The sequence below is a fragment of the Diceros bicornis genome, chromosome 35 (genome assembly GCF_020826845.1).
Source record: "Diceros bicornis minor isolate mBicDic1 chromosome 35, mDicBic1.mat.cur, whole genome shotgun sequence".
NCBI classification, from domain to species: Eukaryota; Metazoa; Chordata; class Mammalia; order Perissodactyla; family Rhinocerotidae; genus Diceros; species Diceros bicornis.
Window position 1 is genome coordinate 17,261,029 of NC_080774.1, and position 20,496 is coordinate 17,281,524.

The 20,496-nt window shown below is 36.5% G+C and overlaps 1 protein-coding gene across 2 annotated transcripts in view; it reads right to left on the reverse strand.

Annotated features, from left to right (window-relative positions):
• The window catches only part of SPPL3 (signal peptide peptidase like 3), a 128,956-nt gene that overhangs the window by 29,634 nt on the left and 78,826 nt on the right, over window positions 1-20,496 (reverse strand). For both annotated transcript variants that reach the window (XM_058531587.1, XM_058531586.1), the window contains exon 2: window positions 12,380-12,457. In XM_058531587.1, the coding sequence (XP_058387570.1) occupies window positions 12,380-12,457 (78 nt within the window). The remainder of the gene's footprint in view (window positions 1-12,379; window positions 12,458-20,496) is intronic.

Below are 20,496 nucleotides of genomic sequence, written 5' to 3' on the forward strand. Positions count from 1 at the left end.
ACAGTCTTCTGACTAAGCAGCTGAACACTTCCTGAGGGTTAAAATAATGATAAGTCAACCTTTATTGAGAGCTCATACTGTCAGGCACCATGCTGGGTGCTTTACAGGTAAGATTTCTTTTGATTCACAGAATAACCCCATGAGTAGGGTGATCACAAACCACACTCAAAAGTGTCTTGATTTGGACAATAAGCTATATGATCACCTTACCTTCTAGAGATTTTTACGGGCTGAATTATATCCCCCCAAAATTCAGACGTTGAAGTCCTAACCCTGCCAGTACCTGAGAATGTGTATTTGGAGGCAGAGCCTTTAGAGAGGTAATTAAATCAAAATGGGGTCCTCAGGGTGGGCCTTAATCCAATATGACTGGTGGTCTTATAAGAGGAGGAGATTAGGATACAGAGAAAGAGAGACACACCACACACACACCAGACACATGCACACACATAGAGAAGATCACGTGAAGGGCACCATCTACATGTGAAGACAGCCATCTATAAGCCGTTTCAGAATGAAACCAACTCTGCCAACACCTTGATCTTGGACTTCTAGCTTCTAGAACAGTGAGGAAATAAATTTCTGTTGTTTAAGTCACTCAGTCTGTGGTACTTTGTTATGGCAGTCCTAGCAAACTAACAGAGATGCTCTAGCATTATCCCTATATGACAAGGAAACCAAAGTTCCTATTATACTACCCTGCCTCGGCTGTATTATCCCCCCTTCCAAAATAAACAAACCCACTTCTGTTTCTTTTTTCTGCAAAGAATAATATATACGATTATTAAAAAACAAACAATAGAGAATGGTATAAAACAACAGACTCCCATAATTCTTCTCTCCAGAGATATATACATTTGGTATATATTTGCCTTTTTTAAAATGAGGATTAATACACATCATTTCACAAATTAATTTTTTATTCAATAGTATGCCAAGGACATCTTTCCACGTCAGTACATACTGCTTTTTCTAATTAAAAAAAAAAAGCCACACAGTATTTCTCTTTGAGTTAACTTGATCTGATATCATTTTTGGATGAGTTGCATATATCGTGCCTCACTACAGAGAAATATTAAGACAAGCAACCTTTTATAGGCAGCTGATATGGTTTTATCTTGAATTGGGTGGGGTCCAACTGACAACTAAGCTTGCAAGCTAATTACTGGCAGAAAGAATGACAACTGATCGACACTCTTCAAACTTAAATTGGTATATAGGTATAAATCTCAGTGAGCCTTTTTTTGGTCACTTTGATGTACATTTCACAAGTAGTTTATCATAGACACTACACCAGGAAGTAGTTTAACATTCTCTGAGTGCTTTAATAAGATTTTATTTTGGCTGAGGTGGAGATCAGGTTATATTTGCTCTGAATTTTTTTCAGGCTGAAATTAATTCAGCTGTAAGGAACAGAACTTAAGGAAATCAACTACTCATGTCTTTATGTACTAGACTGGATTACAAAGGATTTTCTGAGGAAAGTCCCAGGCCTGTGAGAACTTCCACTGCTTGCCCAGGACAAGGGGGAATGTGGGCTTATAGTTAGGCCTTTTTAACTTCCTTGGTTCTGATAAACATACAAACGTGCCATGAGTACAGTTAAGGCAAAGAGATCTGTATTCAGCTGGCAACAGAATACATGTTTGGTTGCCAACATTTATCAAGAGATCAATATTCAGGAACAATCAGTTGAAGAACTAACAACCCATTCATTCTCCAGATATTCTAACATATAACCTTAGGCCACAGTAAGCTAGCAATCTGGACCCACAACTTTCTGCTGCTGGCTTGTGCACTTCTAATTTTGGCAAAATTGCTTTTGCTGAAACGTCTTTTCACGAAATGCCACCAGCCTGTATTGAAGGGTACTGTAATTCATTCAATAAGCATTTGAATACCTCTAATTAAATGCTATGAAACTCAATGTTGTATCCTTTTTATGAGGGTTTTTGGGATAAAGGTCTGTCTGCTCTTAAGACCGAGAACAGTTGGCAATTCACCTGAACAACTGGCTTCTTTTTATCCAAGGGCACTGTAAAGTTTTTAATTTCTTTCTTTCCTCCTTTTAAAGTTGGCTGCTGGAAAGCTTACTGTGGTATTTGTGGACCACTAGCAGTAAGGGTATTGGCCATTATGGTATGCACTTTTAGACTTATTTTTGGCTCTACTTTGTCTCCACCCGTACTTTATCTTTTCTTTGGCCCCATTTTAATTTACCTTATCTCATCACAACTTGCAAAACTTAGTGAATGGCCTGAAATCCTTTTGAAATAGGGCAGAGCAAAAGTAAACAATTGCAGGAAGCAAAATGGAGCTGAGAACATATTTACTGAAAGTTATACTTGTTCGCCCATTTAAATTCTGGTAACAGAGTACACTGTGAATATTGGAGGAGAAAGGCAAATTGGAATTTTTATCTAAATATTTTATTTTAAGAATACCATGTTTTTTGATCATCCTAATATTGGAAGCAGGCACAATGAAGGGGAGATTTCTCTCGGTCAAGGAAACACTATATAGTTGAACTTGGCTTTAAGCTAGATATGTGTTCCTAGAAAACTTACAGTGGTTTTTATAAATGGAACACTTAAAGATGAACTGATGAAACTGTTAAATATATCAAGGAAACTGTTAAATATATCAAGGAATTTGTCTATATACATTACAATGTACATAACCATTCCCTATGTTATCTAGTAAGTTCAGATTTCTGTTTATGTTTTCTTAAAGTAGGACAGATAACACGACAGCAAAAGAGCAGCTCAAAAGATAAACGTATCATATGCCATTGGAACATCATGACATTTGTGAACCACAGTGAGACTGGTTTTGAGACTGCTCCAACTTTACAATTATATGCATTTAGTATCAAGGGCAACGCAATCATATAAAGTGCACTTCTTATTGTCTCGGTAGTCTTATTAACCCATTGTCTTCCCAGCGTAGGTTTGTGTATAAGCAAATAAATTGCCCTCACCATTAAAGAAAGCACAGGTAGGTGCTTGCTTTGCCTTAAAAAAGGTAGTAGCTACTCTGTAGTTACAAAACTTCCATTATTCCTTTATATAGCAGTTTTATATTTATAGTATTCTATAAATATATATGTTCTTATCTCCTCTGATTATACACAGATATATATATAGAGAGAGAGAGAGAATATAAAGTGTATCTTCCTTTTGATTTTCTTTTAGATATATTTCAAACCAGTTATTTTTTGTCTATGACGCCTTATGGGACAGAAATCAAGTGTCTTGCCAGTACAGTCATGAGTTGCTTACCAACAGAGATAAGTTTTGAGAAATGCACTGTTAGGCAATTTCGTCGTTGTGTGAACACCATGGTGTGTACGTACACAAATCTAGATGGCTCAGCCCACTACACACCTAGACTATATGGTACTAACCTTATGGGACACTGTCGTATATGTGGTCCACTGTTTACCAAAATGTCATTATATGGCACATGACTATAATAAGCTGCCTAAGAAATTTTAAATCAACCTCATATTGTAATTCCTGGGTCTATCTGCTCATCAGAATAGTCCCTTTCTATTGCTTTCATTTTTCCCTCTAGTTAGTTTTTGGTTTCTCTCTCTTCTCTCATTCTCTCTGTTAAATGCTCTCCTGTAGGTTTGTCATACTCTTTGGGGACATGCAGATTAGATGAGTAATTATGTTATTTTTTTCTGAGCAGCTGGAAAGATTAAGGAGAGACAGGTGATAGCTTTAAGTAATATAGGAAGTCTAGCAAAGCTCAGCCAAGGGATGGCAAACATAAGGGTTCTTTAATCAAGGATTTGTTTTGGCTTTTAGAATCTAGTTTTATTTGGTATCATTTTCCCTCTGTACTTAGAAATGTGAAAGCCAGGTGGGAAATAACCAGTACAATTCACAAATCTTTTATCCCACATTTTATGATCTTCCTCATGTCTTTGCAGCTCTAAATAAATAAAATTGATAATTTAAATGAGCAAATAATATATTTTTATGGTCCCAAATCAGAGGAGATAAGAATGTATTTGGCTGGGCAGCTGGGGGGCAATAAGGATAATGCTCTTTGAATTCAAGAAACTTTTTTGGGGGGCCAGCCTGGTGGCATAGTGGTTAAGTTCCCGCACTCTGCTTTGGTGGCCCGGGGTTCGCAGGTTCAGATCCCGGGTGTGGAATTACACACTGCTCATCAAGCCACGATGTTGCAGCATCCCACATACAAAATACAGGAATACTGGCAGCAGATGTTAGCTTAGGGCTAATCTTCCTCACCAACAAAACAAAACAAAACATTTTTTTGTGCATGTCCTATATGGAAGGAAGCATCATAGTGAATCATGGAAGCCAGGAGAGAACATTTCAATAGTAAGTGGTGGTAAAAAACAAGGACAGATCAAGGATGAAGACTGAGGGGAAATTTTTTTGATTTAGCAAAAGGGGAAACTCTGGGAACTTCAGAAGAGTTTCAGTAGAGTTGTAAAGGGTAAATAACATATCAGTAAATGTCCTTAAAATGCTACCAGCAATTAAGAACCAACAACTTAGAAAGTCAAGAAAAGAGTAATCAAAGTGTGGTGTGTAGGTCACCTGAATGAGGCTAGGGTGCTGGGCTACCATCCCAAGCTTACTGCATCAATCTTCCCCAGATGATTTTTACACACAGTACGGTCTGAGAACCACTGCTGAAGAAAACAAGATTCACCCAAAAGAGATTTTTAAGAAAGCTTCCCAATCCTTCTGACTTTACTGCCAGATCAATTTATTTGCTTCAGATTTAAAAAGTTTATTATTGTTCTCAATAGCCAGCAGCAGTAAAGCACTACCAGAGTTTGAATCCCAGCTCCATCACTTGGAGAAGCTACTTAAAATATCTGGGCCCCAGTTTCCTCATTTGTAAAATGGGAATAACAATATGCTATCCTGTAGAATTGATGTGACGATTAAATGAGACTTTATGTAAAGCACTTAGCACCGTACCTGGCACATAAATGCTCAGGAAAATATTAGCTATTTTCCTCATCTTCAGGTTTCTTTAATACAGTCAACATCTAAGTAAAAAATTTATAATAGCTAACAAAAATCATACATCTCCATCCAACCCCCTCATAGCAAGGAACAGAAGTCACTTAGAACATTTAAGAAGCATCTAAAGTGTAGAAAGCCCAAATGGTAGAAGTCACACTGGGAAGCATCATTCAGCAGGGTACCCAACCAGCTGTGCGTTAACGAAGAACTCCCTGTAAGTCACAGGCCAGTTCTTCATCCAGCTATCCGTTGTTTATGTTAAAGCGAGAATCAAGGAAATTACTTTGCTAAGTCTGTTATCTCACTGACTACTGCAATTTTTGTTTCTGTTACTACAAAAAGGTATTGTTGAGAAGCAGCATACATAAAATCCCTATGTGATCCTAGGTCAATGAGTAAAAAGGATCTATCAGGCTGAACTACATGAAATTGCTAATATTTGACAAATTTTGACCCACCAAAGCAGTAATTTCAGTATGGTTTGTTTTTAAATACTTAGAAAGTGATGTGAAAATTTGTTGTAAAAATATGTTTGATTAAGTGCCACTAAAACAATGCACTTACAACTCACTCTGGAAAGCTTTTTTTTTTTTTTTTTTGTGAGGAAGATCAGCCCTGAGCTAACATCCATGCCAATCCTCCTCTTTTTGCTGAGGAAGACTGGCCCTGGGCTAACATCTGTGCCTATCTTCCTCCACTTTATATGGGACGCCACCACAGCATGGCCTGACAAGCAGTGCGTCGGTGAGCGCCCGGGATCCCAACCCGGGCTGCCAGCAGCGGAGCGTGCGCACTTAACCGCTACGCCATGGGGCTGGCCCCTCACTCTGGAAAGCTTAAAGAGAGATAACATTACAAGTTAGAATATAGTTAACAGTACACCACTATTGTTATAAATTATAGTAATACTGGTAATTAATGAAATAACTTTCAAGATAGGGGTCTGTAGAGGTTGTTACTTGCTCAAAATTTAACCGTGGGAAGAGCCAAACCAGAACCAATATCTGTCTCCTGACAAACTGTATCTGCTTTGTATATCAAGTTTCCACGAAAAATCTACGTCTTTTACAGAGCTTTCCATCTCAAAAATGGCACCATCACTAGATCCAGTTGTTCACGCCGTAAACCTTGACTTCTCTTTCTCACACACACTATATCCACTCCATCTTGTCCTAAATCCACTGATATTCTCACTCACCACTATTAGCCTAGTTCAAGCCATCATCATTTCTTGCCTGTACTAGGTCTCCCAGGTTTCCCTTACTCCACTTTTCTCTCTTACCGAGCAATCTATTTCCCATACAGAACCCAGAACAACCCCTCTGAAATGCAAACCAGATTATGTCACTTCCTGCTCTCAACCCTCTGTTAAAGGTTGATTTTTCCAACTGCACATGGAACAATCTCCAGGATAGATAATTTTTGCTAGGCCATAAAACAAGTCTCAATAAATTTAAAAGGACTGAAAACATAAAAAGTATGTCTCTGAGCACAACGGAATTGAATTAGGCTGTTGAAATTCTTTTCAACAGAGAGAATGTTGAAATATCCCCAAGTATTAGGAAAGTAAGCTACACGTTAAAAGAACCCACGGGTCAAAGAAAAAAATCACCAGGGAAGTTAGAAAATATCTTGAATCGAGTGAGATGAAAATAAAAACATAAAATTTATGGGATGCAGTTAGAGCAGTGCTTAGAGGGAAATCTGCAGCTTTAAGTGCTATGTTAGAAGAAAGGTTTCAAATCAATAACTTTAGCTTCTACCTTAAGGAATTAGAAAAAGAGGCACAAACTAAACCCAAGGCAAGCAGAAGGAAGGAAATAATAAAGATTCGAGTGGAAATCAATGAAAACAGAAAAAAAAATAAAGAAAAATCAATGAAACCAAAAGTTGGTTCTTTGAAAAGGTCAACAAAATAACAAAATTGATAAACCTTTAGCTAGACTAACCATTAAAAAAAAGACAGAAGACACAAATAACTAACATAAAGAGAGAATGTCACTACTGACCAATAGAAGTTAAAAGGTTTATAAGAGAACGGTATGGACAAACTGATGGCAACAAACGAGGCAATTTAGAGGAAATGGATAAATCCTAGAAAGACACCAATTACCAAAACTGACTGAAGAAGAAAGAGAAAATCCAAGTAGACTTATAAGAAGTAAAGAAATAGAATTAGTAATTAAAAATCTTCCCACATGCAACTGTAAGAGAGCTGGAATGCCTATACTAACATCAGACAAAATAAGACTTTTAAGACAAAAATTGTTACTAAAGATAAAGAGGGTCATTTTATCTCAGTCAACGCATCGGGAAAATATAACAGTTATAAACACACATAAAAGGAAAAGACAAACAAACAGGCTGGGAGAAACTCTTTGCAAGCATTTTTCTGATAAAGGACTTGTATCTATAATATATAAAGAATTCTTAAAACTCAACCAGAAGACAACCTAATTTTAAAATGAGCAAAAGATTTGAACAGACACTTTACCAAAGAAGACACACAGATGGTAAATAAGCACACGGAAAGATGCTCAACATTATTAGTCATTAAGGAAATGTAAATCAAAATCACAATGAAATACCATTTCATATCCACCAGAACAAAATATCTATAACCAAAAAGACAGATAATAACATGAGAAATTGGAACCCTCATACATTGCTGGTAGGAATGTAAAAGGATGCAACTGCTTTGAAAAACAACAGCAGTTCTTCAAAATGTTAAACATAGAGATACCATATTATCCAGCAGTTCCATCATCCTAGATAACTACCCAAGAGAAATGAAAACATACATCCATAAAAAAATTTGTACATTAATGTTCACAGCAGCCAAAATGTGGAAACAACCTAAATGTCTATCAATTGATGCATGGATAAACAAAAGAGAATATTATTTGGCAATAAAAAGGAATGAAATACTGATACATGCTATGACACAGATGAATTTTAAAAACATTATGCTAAGTGAAAGAAGCCAGTCACAAAAGGCCACATATTGTATGATTCCACTTATATGAAATGTCCAGAGTAGGTAATCTATAGACAGAAAATTCATTAGTGGTCCCAGGGCAAGGGAGAGAAGCAAGGGGAATGACTGCTAATGGGTACAAGGTTTCTTTTAGGATGATGAAAATGTTCTAAAATTGGATTATGGTGATGGTCACACAACTATGTAAATGTACTAAAACCACTGAATTGTATACTTTACATGGGGGAATTTTATGGTATTTACATTATATCTCAATAAAGCTATTACGAAAAAAAGGAAAGGAATAAAATGGTGAACCAAGCGGAAGAAGCAAAACCAAAAAAATCTTCCCAAAAAGAAAAGCCTGGCTTTAGGTAGTCCTACTGGTGAATTCTATCAAATATTTAAAGAAGAAATAATACAATTCTACACAATCTTTTCCAGAAAACAGAAGAGGAGGAAATAATTTCCAACTCATTCAATGAGGCCAATATTACCCAGGTGCCAAAGCCATAGAAGGTGTAACAAGAAAACCTACAGCCCATATCCCTCATGGACACAGACACAACATACCCACAAACTGTATCCAGCAATATATAAAAAGGGTTAGATACCATGACTAAGTGGAATTTATCCCAGGACTACAAGGTTGGTTCAACATTCAAAAATCAATTAACAATACCAAAACATATTAACAGAACAATGGACAAAAACCACTTGATCATCTCAATAAATGCATAAAAAAATATGACAAAATACAACACCCATTCAAGATAAAAACTCTCCATAAATTAGAAACAGGAGGAAATTTCCTCAACCTGATAAAGGGCATTTATGAAAAACCTTCAGCTAACACTTAACGGTGAACAACTCAATGCTTGCCTCTTAAGATTAGGAAAAAGGCAAGGAAGGATGGGTGCTCTTGTCCCTTCTATTCAACACTGTACTGGAGGTTTTAGCCTGTACAATAAGAAAAAAAAAAAGAAGGAAATAAATTTAAAGGCATTCAGATTTGAAAGGAAGACGCAAAACTGTCTTTATTTGCAGACCACATTATCCAGTATGCAGAAAACCTACGGAATCCATACACAAAAAACTAGTAGAACTAATAAATTAAGTTCAGCAAAGCTATAAGATACCAGATCAACACACAAAAATCAAGCATAGTTCTACATACTTAGCAATGAACAATCCCAAAATGAAATCAAGAAAAAAATATTCCCTAAAAACATAACATCAAAAAGAACAAAATACTTAGGAATAAATTTAACAAAAGAAGTGCAAGCCTTCTACATTGAAAATTACAAAACACTAGTAAGAAGAATTAAAGAAGATCTAAATAAATGGAGAGGCATTCCAAGTCTCTAGACTGGAAGATTCAATATTATCAAGATAGCAGTTCTCCCCAAATTGATCCACAGATCCACAATATCTATCAAAATCCCAGCAGAATTTTTTTTGGGAGAAATTGACCAGCTGAACCTAAATTTATATGGAAATGCAAAGGATCTAAAGTAGCCAGACAATTTTCAAAGAGAACAAAGTTGTAGTACTTACACTACTAGATTTCAACACTTACTATAAAAGCTACAGCAATCAAGACACTGTGGTACTGGCATAATAAGAGACCTATCGACCAACAGAACAGAAATGGGAGTCCAATGACAAATCCTTACATTCATGGTCAACTGATTTTTGACAGTGGTGTCAAGGCAATTCAATGGGATGAAGGATAATCTTTTCAACAAATGGTGCTGGGACAACTGGATAGCCAAGTTCATAAAGATGAATTTAGATTTGTACTTCATATCATACACAAAAATTAAATCAAAAAGAATTACAGACTTAAACGTAAGAAGTTAAACTGTAAAACTTCTTAAAGAAAACATAGGAGAAAAATCTTTGTGCCTGTGGATTTAGGCGAAGAGTTCTTTGGTACAACACCAAAAGCATGATCCATAAAACAAAAAATTGGTAAGTTGGACTTTACCAAAATTAAAGATGTTTATACTTCAAAAGATACTATTAAGAAAATGAAAGGCAAGCCAGAGACTGAGAAAATATTTGCAAATCATACGACTGCGAGAGAACTTGCACCTAGAATAATAACTGTTACAACTCAGTATAAAACAAACAGCTCAATTTAAAAATGGGAAAAGATCTGAACAGACATTTCACCAAAGAAGAAAAACCAATGGCCAATAAGCACATGAAAAGATGCTCAATATCTCTTCAGCATCCTAATTCAGTTATTGGGGAAATGCAATCAAAGCCACAATGAGATATCATTTCACACCCCAGTTCTAGAATGACTATAATAAAAAGATAGACAATAATAACATCTGTTTAAAAAAGCCCTTACTTGCTACTGAACTGTATACTTAAAAATGGTTAAAATGGTAAATTTTATGCTATGTGTATTTTACAATTAAAAAAAAAAAGCCCTTACCAATACTTAAAAAAAAAAAAAAAAAAAGTGAACAAAGCAGGAAAAAACAAAAACAAAAAAATCTTCCCACAAAGAAAAGCCCGACTTGAGATGGCTTCACTGGTGACTTCTACCAAATACTTCAAGAAGAAATAACACAATTCTACATAATCTTTTCCTGAAAATAGAAGAGGAGGAAAAACTTTCAAACTTATTCTGAGGTTAATTTAAATGTATAATTAGAGGTACCCTGATTTATTTCGTGCAGAAAATGCATTATTAAAGTATAAAAGACATACGGTATTAGACCAGAAGTCTTGAAAACTGGGTTACAATCTAGACTTTGCTACCAACTAGTTGTGTACCTTTGTCAAGTTACCTCACCTTGTTGGGCTTCAGTTTCCTCATATGTAAAATAAGACGGTTCACCAGAGAAATCCTTTCCATCTATGTGATATAATTCTACGGTACATTTATCACATAAAATTTTGTTTAAAACTTGCCTAATCCTAAATTGGTATTACCCTTCTGGAAAACAATACAGCAACATGTAGTAAGAGCCCGTTCATACTCTCTGGTGAAGTATTTCAACTTTTGGACATTTATTTTAAGAATATACTTCAACCAAAGCAAAAGAACACATAAAAAGATGGTCAACTTGAACAACCCACATGTCCAACAAGAGCAGAATAACATAGTAACAAAGAAATATCAAATTACTAAAAATTAGTATGAAGATGACTGTGGAAAATATTTTTGTTAGGTAAAAATAATCAGAATATAAATGATGTAAACTATGAAAATGTACACAGTATTTAAGTATATGCCAAAGAAAAGGACATTTGTATTAATGAAAGTACTATTAGGGTTGTGAGTCTAAAGATTTTTTTTTTTAATTACAAAGTGTTTTGAAATGTTGATACATTACATACTCAAAGAGAAAAAAATCAGAATCCTGTCCAAAGGATAGAGATAAAAAATATCAAGATCATGTTGATAAAGTTCTAAGTTGTTCTGGCTTGATTAATGCTCCCAAGAGTGGTTATGAACCTAGGGCTCTCAGGAGAAGTCTCAATGATTAAAATTTTTATCAGTTGATACTGGAATTAGCAACAGTATTTTACTTGTTCTATTCAGTGTTGAGGTAAAGCCTGGAAGTCTATGATTTTACCAAGTACTTATTAAAATCCAGATATAATACCGGATAGTTCAAAATTCTTATGCTTGATTATTTCATTTATCACCACCACTCCCTTTCAAGTTCTCAATTTAAAATTTCTCAGGCAGCCTTCATTTTTAAGTGTACCAGCCACACAATTATTTGAGTTATATAACCACTAAAGTTCCTCTTAAGTAAGGATAGTGAAAATAAGAAGGGAGTGTCTAGCTTCCTGATTTTCCTCTGTATTCCTATGGGTGCCTGCTAGGACAGGGATTTCAAGGGGATCCAGGCTTAGCATTCCCAAGGTCAGCAGAGAGAATACTTGGTAAATGCTACTGTGCACAATCCTAATGATAGTAGGTTGAACCATATGAAATTATTTCTGTAGGTCAAAAAAAGTCGACTACTGGCAATTTCATATGGCTCAACCTATGTTAATGTCTTTGTATTAAGAAAACTTTCTGCTCCCTTTGAGATTCTGTAAAATCACTGTTAAGGATTCTCTCCTGAACCTTCCCAATGAGTATACTTACGAGAGTCATTATTTTCAGAATCAGAAGTTAAGCAATTAGTTTTTGCACGTTTGCATTAAAATGCCTAAGTCGTAAGCAAAACCAAGAAGTGTTTTAACAGCAGCCAACCAAAGAATAAATATCGTAATTATCCCGTTCTAACTCAATTCCTGTCAAGGTCATGTTTCTCCTCACAAAGCAGTAAGTTTTCGTGCCAACACTTTCAAAGAAATGCTTCTTCCACCTCCAGTTGAAATCACTCCCATTTTGAGAGCATCTTACCTGAAACTACCATAGACTATAAGTAGAATGGAAATGAGAAATGTAGACACTTGACTGGAATCCACCAGGGAATAGGCCCTAGAAAAAAAAAGGAAAAAAAATTGAAATCACATGGCAGCAAGTTCTCATGGAGTTCACAGTCTCATGCAGTCTACAAACCCCACTAAATTTTATTTTTGTCTTTAACAAGAAAAAAAAAAGATGTAAATTAGCATTAACAAAATAACAGAATCAAAACGAGATCTGCTAGTTTAACATAAAGAATAAATGTATAGATTCACAGCTATTATTAGTTAACATTCACAGGATGTCAAACGATATTAATGTAAAAATCCCATCTCTGTATGATACACAATATATGCTTATAACATCCACTCCCAATTTAAAAAGTATCAAAATAGCTACCAACTCTGTACCAATGATAAAAAAATCTCAATGACTAAACTGTTATCAGTTCACACTTGAATTATCAATAGTATTTTACTGGTTTTACTCAGCGATAAGGTAAAGCCTCTCTCTCTCCCCTCAATTCTATTTCTGTTTTCATAACTGCCTATTGGTTCTCTCTGTCTGGGTGTCCTAAAGGAGGCTCTTCAAAGTCAACAGGTCCAAAACTAAAGTTATTATTCTTTCCTTCATACATGATCCTTTCAAGAAATGGTATCATGCTTCCCTCAGCTGTCAAAGCCAGAAATCTACTGCATTCTTGACACCCCCTTCTCTTACTTCCCACACACAGCGAGAGTCAGTGAGTCCTGCAACTTCCACATCCCTGATTACCCTACTTCTCTCAATCCGACTGCCAATTCCTTAGCTCCTTTCTACGGCTTGACTATCAGAAATCTCAATTTTAAGTCTGTCTCCAGGAGTTCACCCTTTACACTACTGATTCTTGTTAGGGGTTTTTCCTAAAACAAATTTCTCTTTATTTTTTCATTCAGCAAATATTTAATGATGCCTCTGGGCCAGGTACTCTGCTAGCCGCTGGGGATGTAATAACAAACAAGACTGCCTTGGTCCCTCCCTGAATGTCTTTTCTAAAGGAATAAAAAGTTAAATTTCATTCTAAAGGAATGAAAACAAAACGTTAACATAAGCAAGTGAATATTATTATGGAAAATGTTATAAAGGAGAGAAAGACAAATACAGGGTACTCTGAGAATTTATAAGTGGATCCTATCTAAGAAGTGTGTGTGTGGGGGGGATGTTTTCCTTAGGGAGATAGATAGATGAGAAAGATACAAGAGACAATAAATAGGACTTGGTGATTACTCCTATTTATAGGAGCTAGGAGAGGATTCCCAGGTTTCTGCGGAGCAGCTGGTGGATGGCTGTACCATTTAGCAAAAAGGCAACATAGGAGGAGCAGATTCAAAGCTAGGTTTTGGAGGTACTGAGGAGACAGTTGGATATCTGGGTCTAAGCTAAAGATATATACTGGGAGCTCATTACCTTTGACATGGTAAGTGAAGCCATAGTTGTGGGTGAGATTGCCTAGCAGCAGTGAGAAGAGGACTTGGGTTAAAGCCTGAGAAACTTGAAAATTTAAAGATCAGGAAGGAGGAGGAGCTGCAAAGAAAACCAAAACGAAACAGAGAAAGAGAAAGAAAACCCAGGATAGCAAGGTAAGTGATGAGAATGTTTCAAAGAGGCAGAAGGACCAGATGGTGTCTGAATTTAAACCCCTGCTCTCTTACTAGTGGTTGGACTAGTTACTTAACCTCTCTAAGCTACAGCTTCTTCATCTATAAAATGGGGATAAAGACAACACCTACCTCAAAGAGCTGTTAAAGAATTAAATGAGATAATTCATATAAAGAGCTGAACACAGTAAGTACTAAATTAACATTCACTGTTAGTATCAAGAGGCAGAGGTCACCTCTAACTGAAGGTGGCTGAGAGGTCCAGCAAGATGAACACTAAGTGTCCACTGGATTTATTCAACGTGTAAGTCACTGGTGACGTTAGCAAGAACAGTTTTAGTGGTGTGGTGGGGATGGGAGTCAGACTGGAATTGGCTGAGAAATTAAAGTTAAAGAAATGAAGATACCTTTTTGAAAAATATAGGGAAGAGAACAACAGCTGGAGGGGAATGAAAGGATGAGGGAGGCCTTAATTTTTTTTTCTTTTTAAGATAAGAGATACTCAACTTTTTTTATATGCTGACTGGAAATTATCCCAGTGAACAGGGAAAGACTGATGAATACAGAGGAGGAGACGTTTCCTTTAATCTTTCTAAATAATGAAATTTCATGATAAGAAGTTGTAGTCTGTAATGTCATTTTTTTTTATCTTTAGTTATTAGAGATACATACTGAAGTATTTATGGGCGAAATGTTATGATTTAAGGTTTGCTTTAAAGAATTCCAGGAACAAAAAAGGAGGCATAGTTTTTTTTGTTCGTTTGTTTTTTTTTAAAGATTTTTATTTATTTATTTTCCCCCCAAAGCCCCAGTAGATAGTTGTATGTCATAGCTGCACATCCTTCTAGTTGCTGTATGTGGGACACGGCCTCAGCATAGCTGGAGAAGTGGTGCGTCGGTGCGCGCCTGGGATCCGAACACGGGCCACCAGCAGCGGAGCACGCGCGCTTAACTGCTAAGCCATGGGGCCGGCCCATGCAGTTTTTTTTTTTTTTTAAAGAGAATTGTTTTTATTTATTGAAGCTGGAATAATAGGTACATGGGAGTTCATTAATACTCTTCTCTCTATTTTTGTGTATTTTGAAAACTTCCACAACAAAAACTTAAAAAAAAAAAAAAAAAAACCTTTTTGCACAGCAAAGTCTTTGAGATGGTGATACAACGAAAAACACGAGAGGCAGATGAACACAGGGATGTGTGTTGTGGGTCATGAGTTCTGTCCCACAGCACCCCACAGCGGGCAGCCACCTTTTCCTGAAGTTTCAGCTGGCAAAGGGGACGGAAATGCAGGAGACGGGACGGTCCCTCCAGCTTCTCTGCTAGCCTCTGCCAGTAACGCAGCTGTGGCTGCCAGTGCGTCCTCTTTCAGACAAGCAGATGATACAGACAGGGCTGATCCACCAGAGATGCCTGAGACAGCGCACCTCATATATTAGGAAAATTGATTCAATCATTTCTCTTTACTCTAAAATTATGTTTTTTGCTCTGACATAATCTTTGCACATATCTTTCAAAATTCTGAAAACAAATGACCTCTGTTTAGAAGGAATATTTTCTTAAAATTAAGAAAAATTTTTTTTGGAATGGGTCACATATTCACATCGTACAAAAATCAAAACTTTATTATATATATGTATATAAAGATACACACTGAACAGTCTCACTCTCATCTAGTTCCCCCCGGGTCCTCTTCAGATAACCATTTTTATTAGGAATAAATATATTAAAAAAATATTTCTCACCATTTCTTATACAAAAGGTAGACTAATAAATACACTGCTCTGTACTCCCTCACTCCCACTCCTGTTTTTACAATATAACCCAGAAATCTTCCTATATTAGTATGTGGAGATCTTTCTCTTCTTTATTTTCATTTTCTTTAAACATCTGCACAGTATTTCATTTGTGTGGATACACCACAATTTTTGTTTTGTAAAAAACAAATCCCTTTTAGATGAACATTGTGGTTGTTTCCAAAAATTCTGTTACAAACAATTTTGCAATAAAGAGCCTTGTAGGGGCCAGCCCCGTGGCTTAGCAGTTAAGCGTGCGCGCTCCGCTACTGGCGGCCCGGGTTCGGATCCCGGGCGCGCACCGACGCACCACTTGTCCAGCCATGCTGAGGCAGCGTCCCACATACAGTAACTAGAAGGATGTGCAACTATGACATACAACTATCTACTGGGGTCTTGGGGAGAAAAAGGAAAAAAAAAGGAGGAGGATTGGCAATAGATATTAACTCAGGGCCGGTCTTCCTCAGCAAAAAAAAAAGAGGATTGGCATGGATGTTAGCTCAGGACTGATCTTACACACACACACACACACACACACACACAAAAGAGCCTTGTAAATTATACCTGCATTGCACACACATGAAATGACACATCTGTGTAGAACAAAGTTCTTAAAAGTGCAACTGCTGGATTGAAGAGGAAATGCACTTGCAATCTGATAGCTATTGCCAAACTATCCTCCAGAGAGGTTATATCATTTTGCACTCTCACCAGTGATGGATTAGGGTACCTGTTTTCCAAAGCCTTGTCAACAGCGAGTTTTGTCTAATTTTTTACCAATCCGAGAGATGAAAATTGGTACCTCAATATGGTTTTCATTTGCATTAATTAGTTTTCTGATATAATTAAAAATTTTAAATTAATTAAAAGTGAGACTGAGCAGCTTTTCATATGATTAAGGGCTAGTAGGCATTTTTAAAAACGATTTAAATTTTTTTCCAGACTTCAGAGCTATAAAAAACAAAGGCAGCTTTTTTGTTTTTTTGAGGAACTTTTCTTTTGACTTGGATCACTTGCTTTTTTTGTATCCTTTGTACTCTGAAGCATGCTGTCATTACCTAAAAGGTAGACTGAATGTCTAAACTTCCCAACTCAGTGTCTTAAGGTCTGATATTATTGATTATTCTTTTTGCTGCGTCTCTCAAATCCATGGAGACTCTCCAGAGACTCATCACTTAAGACTTATCTAGAAGTCTAGGTTGAATTTTAGTTAAACCAGTTCCTCCTCCTCCACAGATCCTCTGTGCTGTGCTCTAGTCTGTGTGGCCAACCACCTGTAAGTCACTGACTTCACAGTCTTTTTCAAGGCGAGGGCTTCACCATGTGTAAAATACCTTATGAAGAGGCTGATTAGGGCTACCAGTTCTCATCTCCATATCCTGGCAATAAGCATGTTAACCACTGCAGAACTAAATGCATGGTTTCAGAAAAAATGTTCTGATGTTCAATAGTTTCTTCTAGACCGAACAGTTTTATTTTTCAATTAAATCTGTATAAGAAAATCTGGTTAAAGCTGACTCCTGAGATAGTCCATGGTTATAATAAAACTTTTTTCTTTTCTTTTTTTTTTTTTGTGAGGAAGATCAGCCCTGAGCTAACATCCATGCTAATCCTCCTCTTTTTGCTGAGGAAGACCGGCTCTGAGCTAACATCTATTGCCAATCCTCCTCCTTTTTTTCCCCAAAGCCCCAGTAGACAGTTGTATGTCATAGCTGCACATCCTTCTAGTTGCTGTATGTGGGACATGGCCTCAGCATGGCCGGAGAAGCGGTGCGTCGGTGCGCACCCGGGATCTGAACCCAGGCCACCAGTAGTGGAGTGTGAGCACTTAACTGCTAAGCCACGGGGCCGGCCCCTATAATAAAACTTTTAATAAAAGTTATAACAACATTGCAAACTGTGACAAATATCACATAATTAGAAGTTATAACTTATTTCATGGTGTTATTTGAAATTTCATATATTTTTCAATTCAAACTACCATTATGAAAGTTTTCCAAAAAGGCTTTTAACAAAAATAATTCATTATAAAATACAGAACATGGATTAAAATTAATTTTAGCCAACTTGCATTTTTAAAACACTATCAATTTTCTTTTTTAAAAATTACAAAAATGATTCATGTTCACTGTAAAAATTCAAATAATAGCTAGGTATATCAAGCAAAAGTACAAGTGCTCCCTCTCTCCTCCTCTCTCTGCACTCCCATTCCCTAGCAGTGGACACTGTTTACAATTTAGTGTATGTATTCTTCCATATAAACTGTGTGTATAGAATGTATGCACACCATAAATAGGGAAACACATATGTTCTTTTATAACTTCTTTTTTAAAACTCAACTATGTATTGGGAGCTATTCTTTCTGTGGCCTTGCCTTACTGGTCTTTTGCTATAAAATTAAGACATGGAAAACTTGACAATATAGAAAGTACTCTTCTTTCCTTTTTTTAATAAAAAAAATCTTCCAGGTTCGATGAACACAACTTTTAACCACATGAACACTGTCTAGAAAGTCCCATTTCTAAGTTATTAACAACAACAGTATCTCCCGATGTTTCATACTTTTCCATCTTACTTAACTTTCTGAATTAGGAGGGCAGACTGTTGAAATAGAAACAAACGAAAAACAACAGAAACAAATGGATGCCTTTGCCTATGCCTCTCTTTTTAGTCAATTTAAGATTTAGTGACGACAGGAACATTTCTATTGCCCTTTTACCATGGACTCCCACAGGTAAGGATAATGTCTATATCATGGTACTGCACACTCAAAATCTCCTGTGAAAACAGCATTAGGAAGAACTGCATCTTGCACTTTAGCAGATGTACTCGAACAACTCCTATCTAGAGTAGGGGAATTATAAAAACATTGATATTGTACATTATATTACATTTAAAATGTGTATGGAAATAATTTTTGGAAAATAACATCTGCTTAACAAATGTGAACATATTAGCACATTCTGACACTAACATCAAACATGTTAGAATATTTTGCTACCCTAAAACTACTTTACCATGAAGTTTTTCTTCTGGAAAATTTAGCAGGGAACTTTCTGCCACTTAAATTCTCTAAGTTTAGGGACTCCTTGGCATAGATGCATTATATTTTACGAATCACTTAAGTTGATTTCATTAGCGACTGCCTGTGTCAAGTTCAAGCAGAAATATGTACACTTTAAGTCTTTAAAAACCTTGGAGGAAGAAGGAACTATTAGCTGATGATAAGCCTAGGATGTACTTAGAAACACAAGTTCTCCCTCTCACACTAGCTGTCTTAGCCAACAAATAATTTGCATACACCTGTATAGAAAGATACCCACGTTATATTTCAAAACTGGGGTTCTGGGGTTTTACTGGTGCTAATAATTTGCTGGCGCATGCTGTATCTTAATCAATAGAAAGACAATTACAAAGAAAGCAAAAGTAGAGTTTAAATGGAACATCAATTCAGATCAATTACACAAAGCTGCGCTGTCCAATGTGGCAGCCACTAGCCACATTTGGCTATTTAAATTTTAATTAAATTGAAAACTCAGTTCCTCAGTTGCACTTGTTGAATTTCAAGTGTTCAAAAGCTGGTGGCTACTGTATTGGATGGCCGGATAAAGACCATTTCCATCACTGCAGGAAGTTTCAGTGCCCTGACATACACCTGTATAGAAAGATACCCATGTTCTACTTCAAAACTGGGGTTCTGGGGTTTTATTGGTGGTAAGAGCAACAACATCAACATGTTACTGAGCATTTAATTCTCACAACCATTCTATGAGTTAACTCCTAAATGTTCACAACTCTTTATGGAAAAAAATACCTTGAGAACAGATGTGTTTCGGAATTTAGAATTTTTTGGTAAAGAAAAACACCCCCATTGGGTGGGGCAGTACTCTAAGCAAATATTAATATTTCTGTAGCGAAACACATGAATAGTCACACTACTTAAGAAGGATAAGTAAAGACTGTAAATAGCCTCATATCAGTTTAGGTCAAGTTTTGCTTCCAGATGAATTACAGAAAAACTCTGAGTTTTCAGAGTTTGGGGTTTGAGGAATTGTGGACCTTTGTGATTATCACCTTTTTTGAGATAAGGAGTCAGGTGCAGTTCTGAACATAGGCAGCCTAACTTCAGAGTCTCCCAAATTGATTTCATCATCTGCCCCAAATTGGTGACAAATTTTGAGTCAGGAGGTTCCCGTTTCTATCTTTATACCATAACTAGCCATTTGATCTTCCCTGGGCAAGCCTTTACCTCTTTCCAGTCTCTATAAAATCCTCTTTTGGCCTACACGAACTTGAAGGCCCAACTAATTTTTATTTTCAAGATTCTAGGTTTTATGCTGTGTTTTTCCTACAAAATACAGAGATATTACCAGAAGTATCCTCTCACAGACAATTGTCTTTCATTTGGTTGGTCACTGACATGTTATAGGTAAACTGGCACAAAGACAACACTGTTTCCAGGCTGCTAAAAACCTGTAATATTCATTTTCTTTTTTTTTTTTCTTTGTGAGGAAGACCAGCCCTGAACTAACATCCAATGCCAATCATCCTCTTTTTTGCTGAGGAAAATTGGCCCTGGGCTAACATCCATGCCCACCTTCCTCTACTTTATATGGGACACCGCCACAGCATGGCTTAACAAGCAGTGCGTCCGTGCGCGCCCAGGATCCGAACCGGCGAA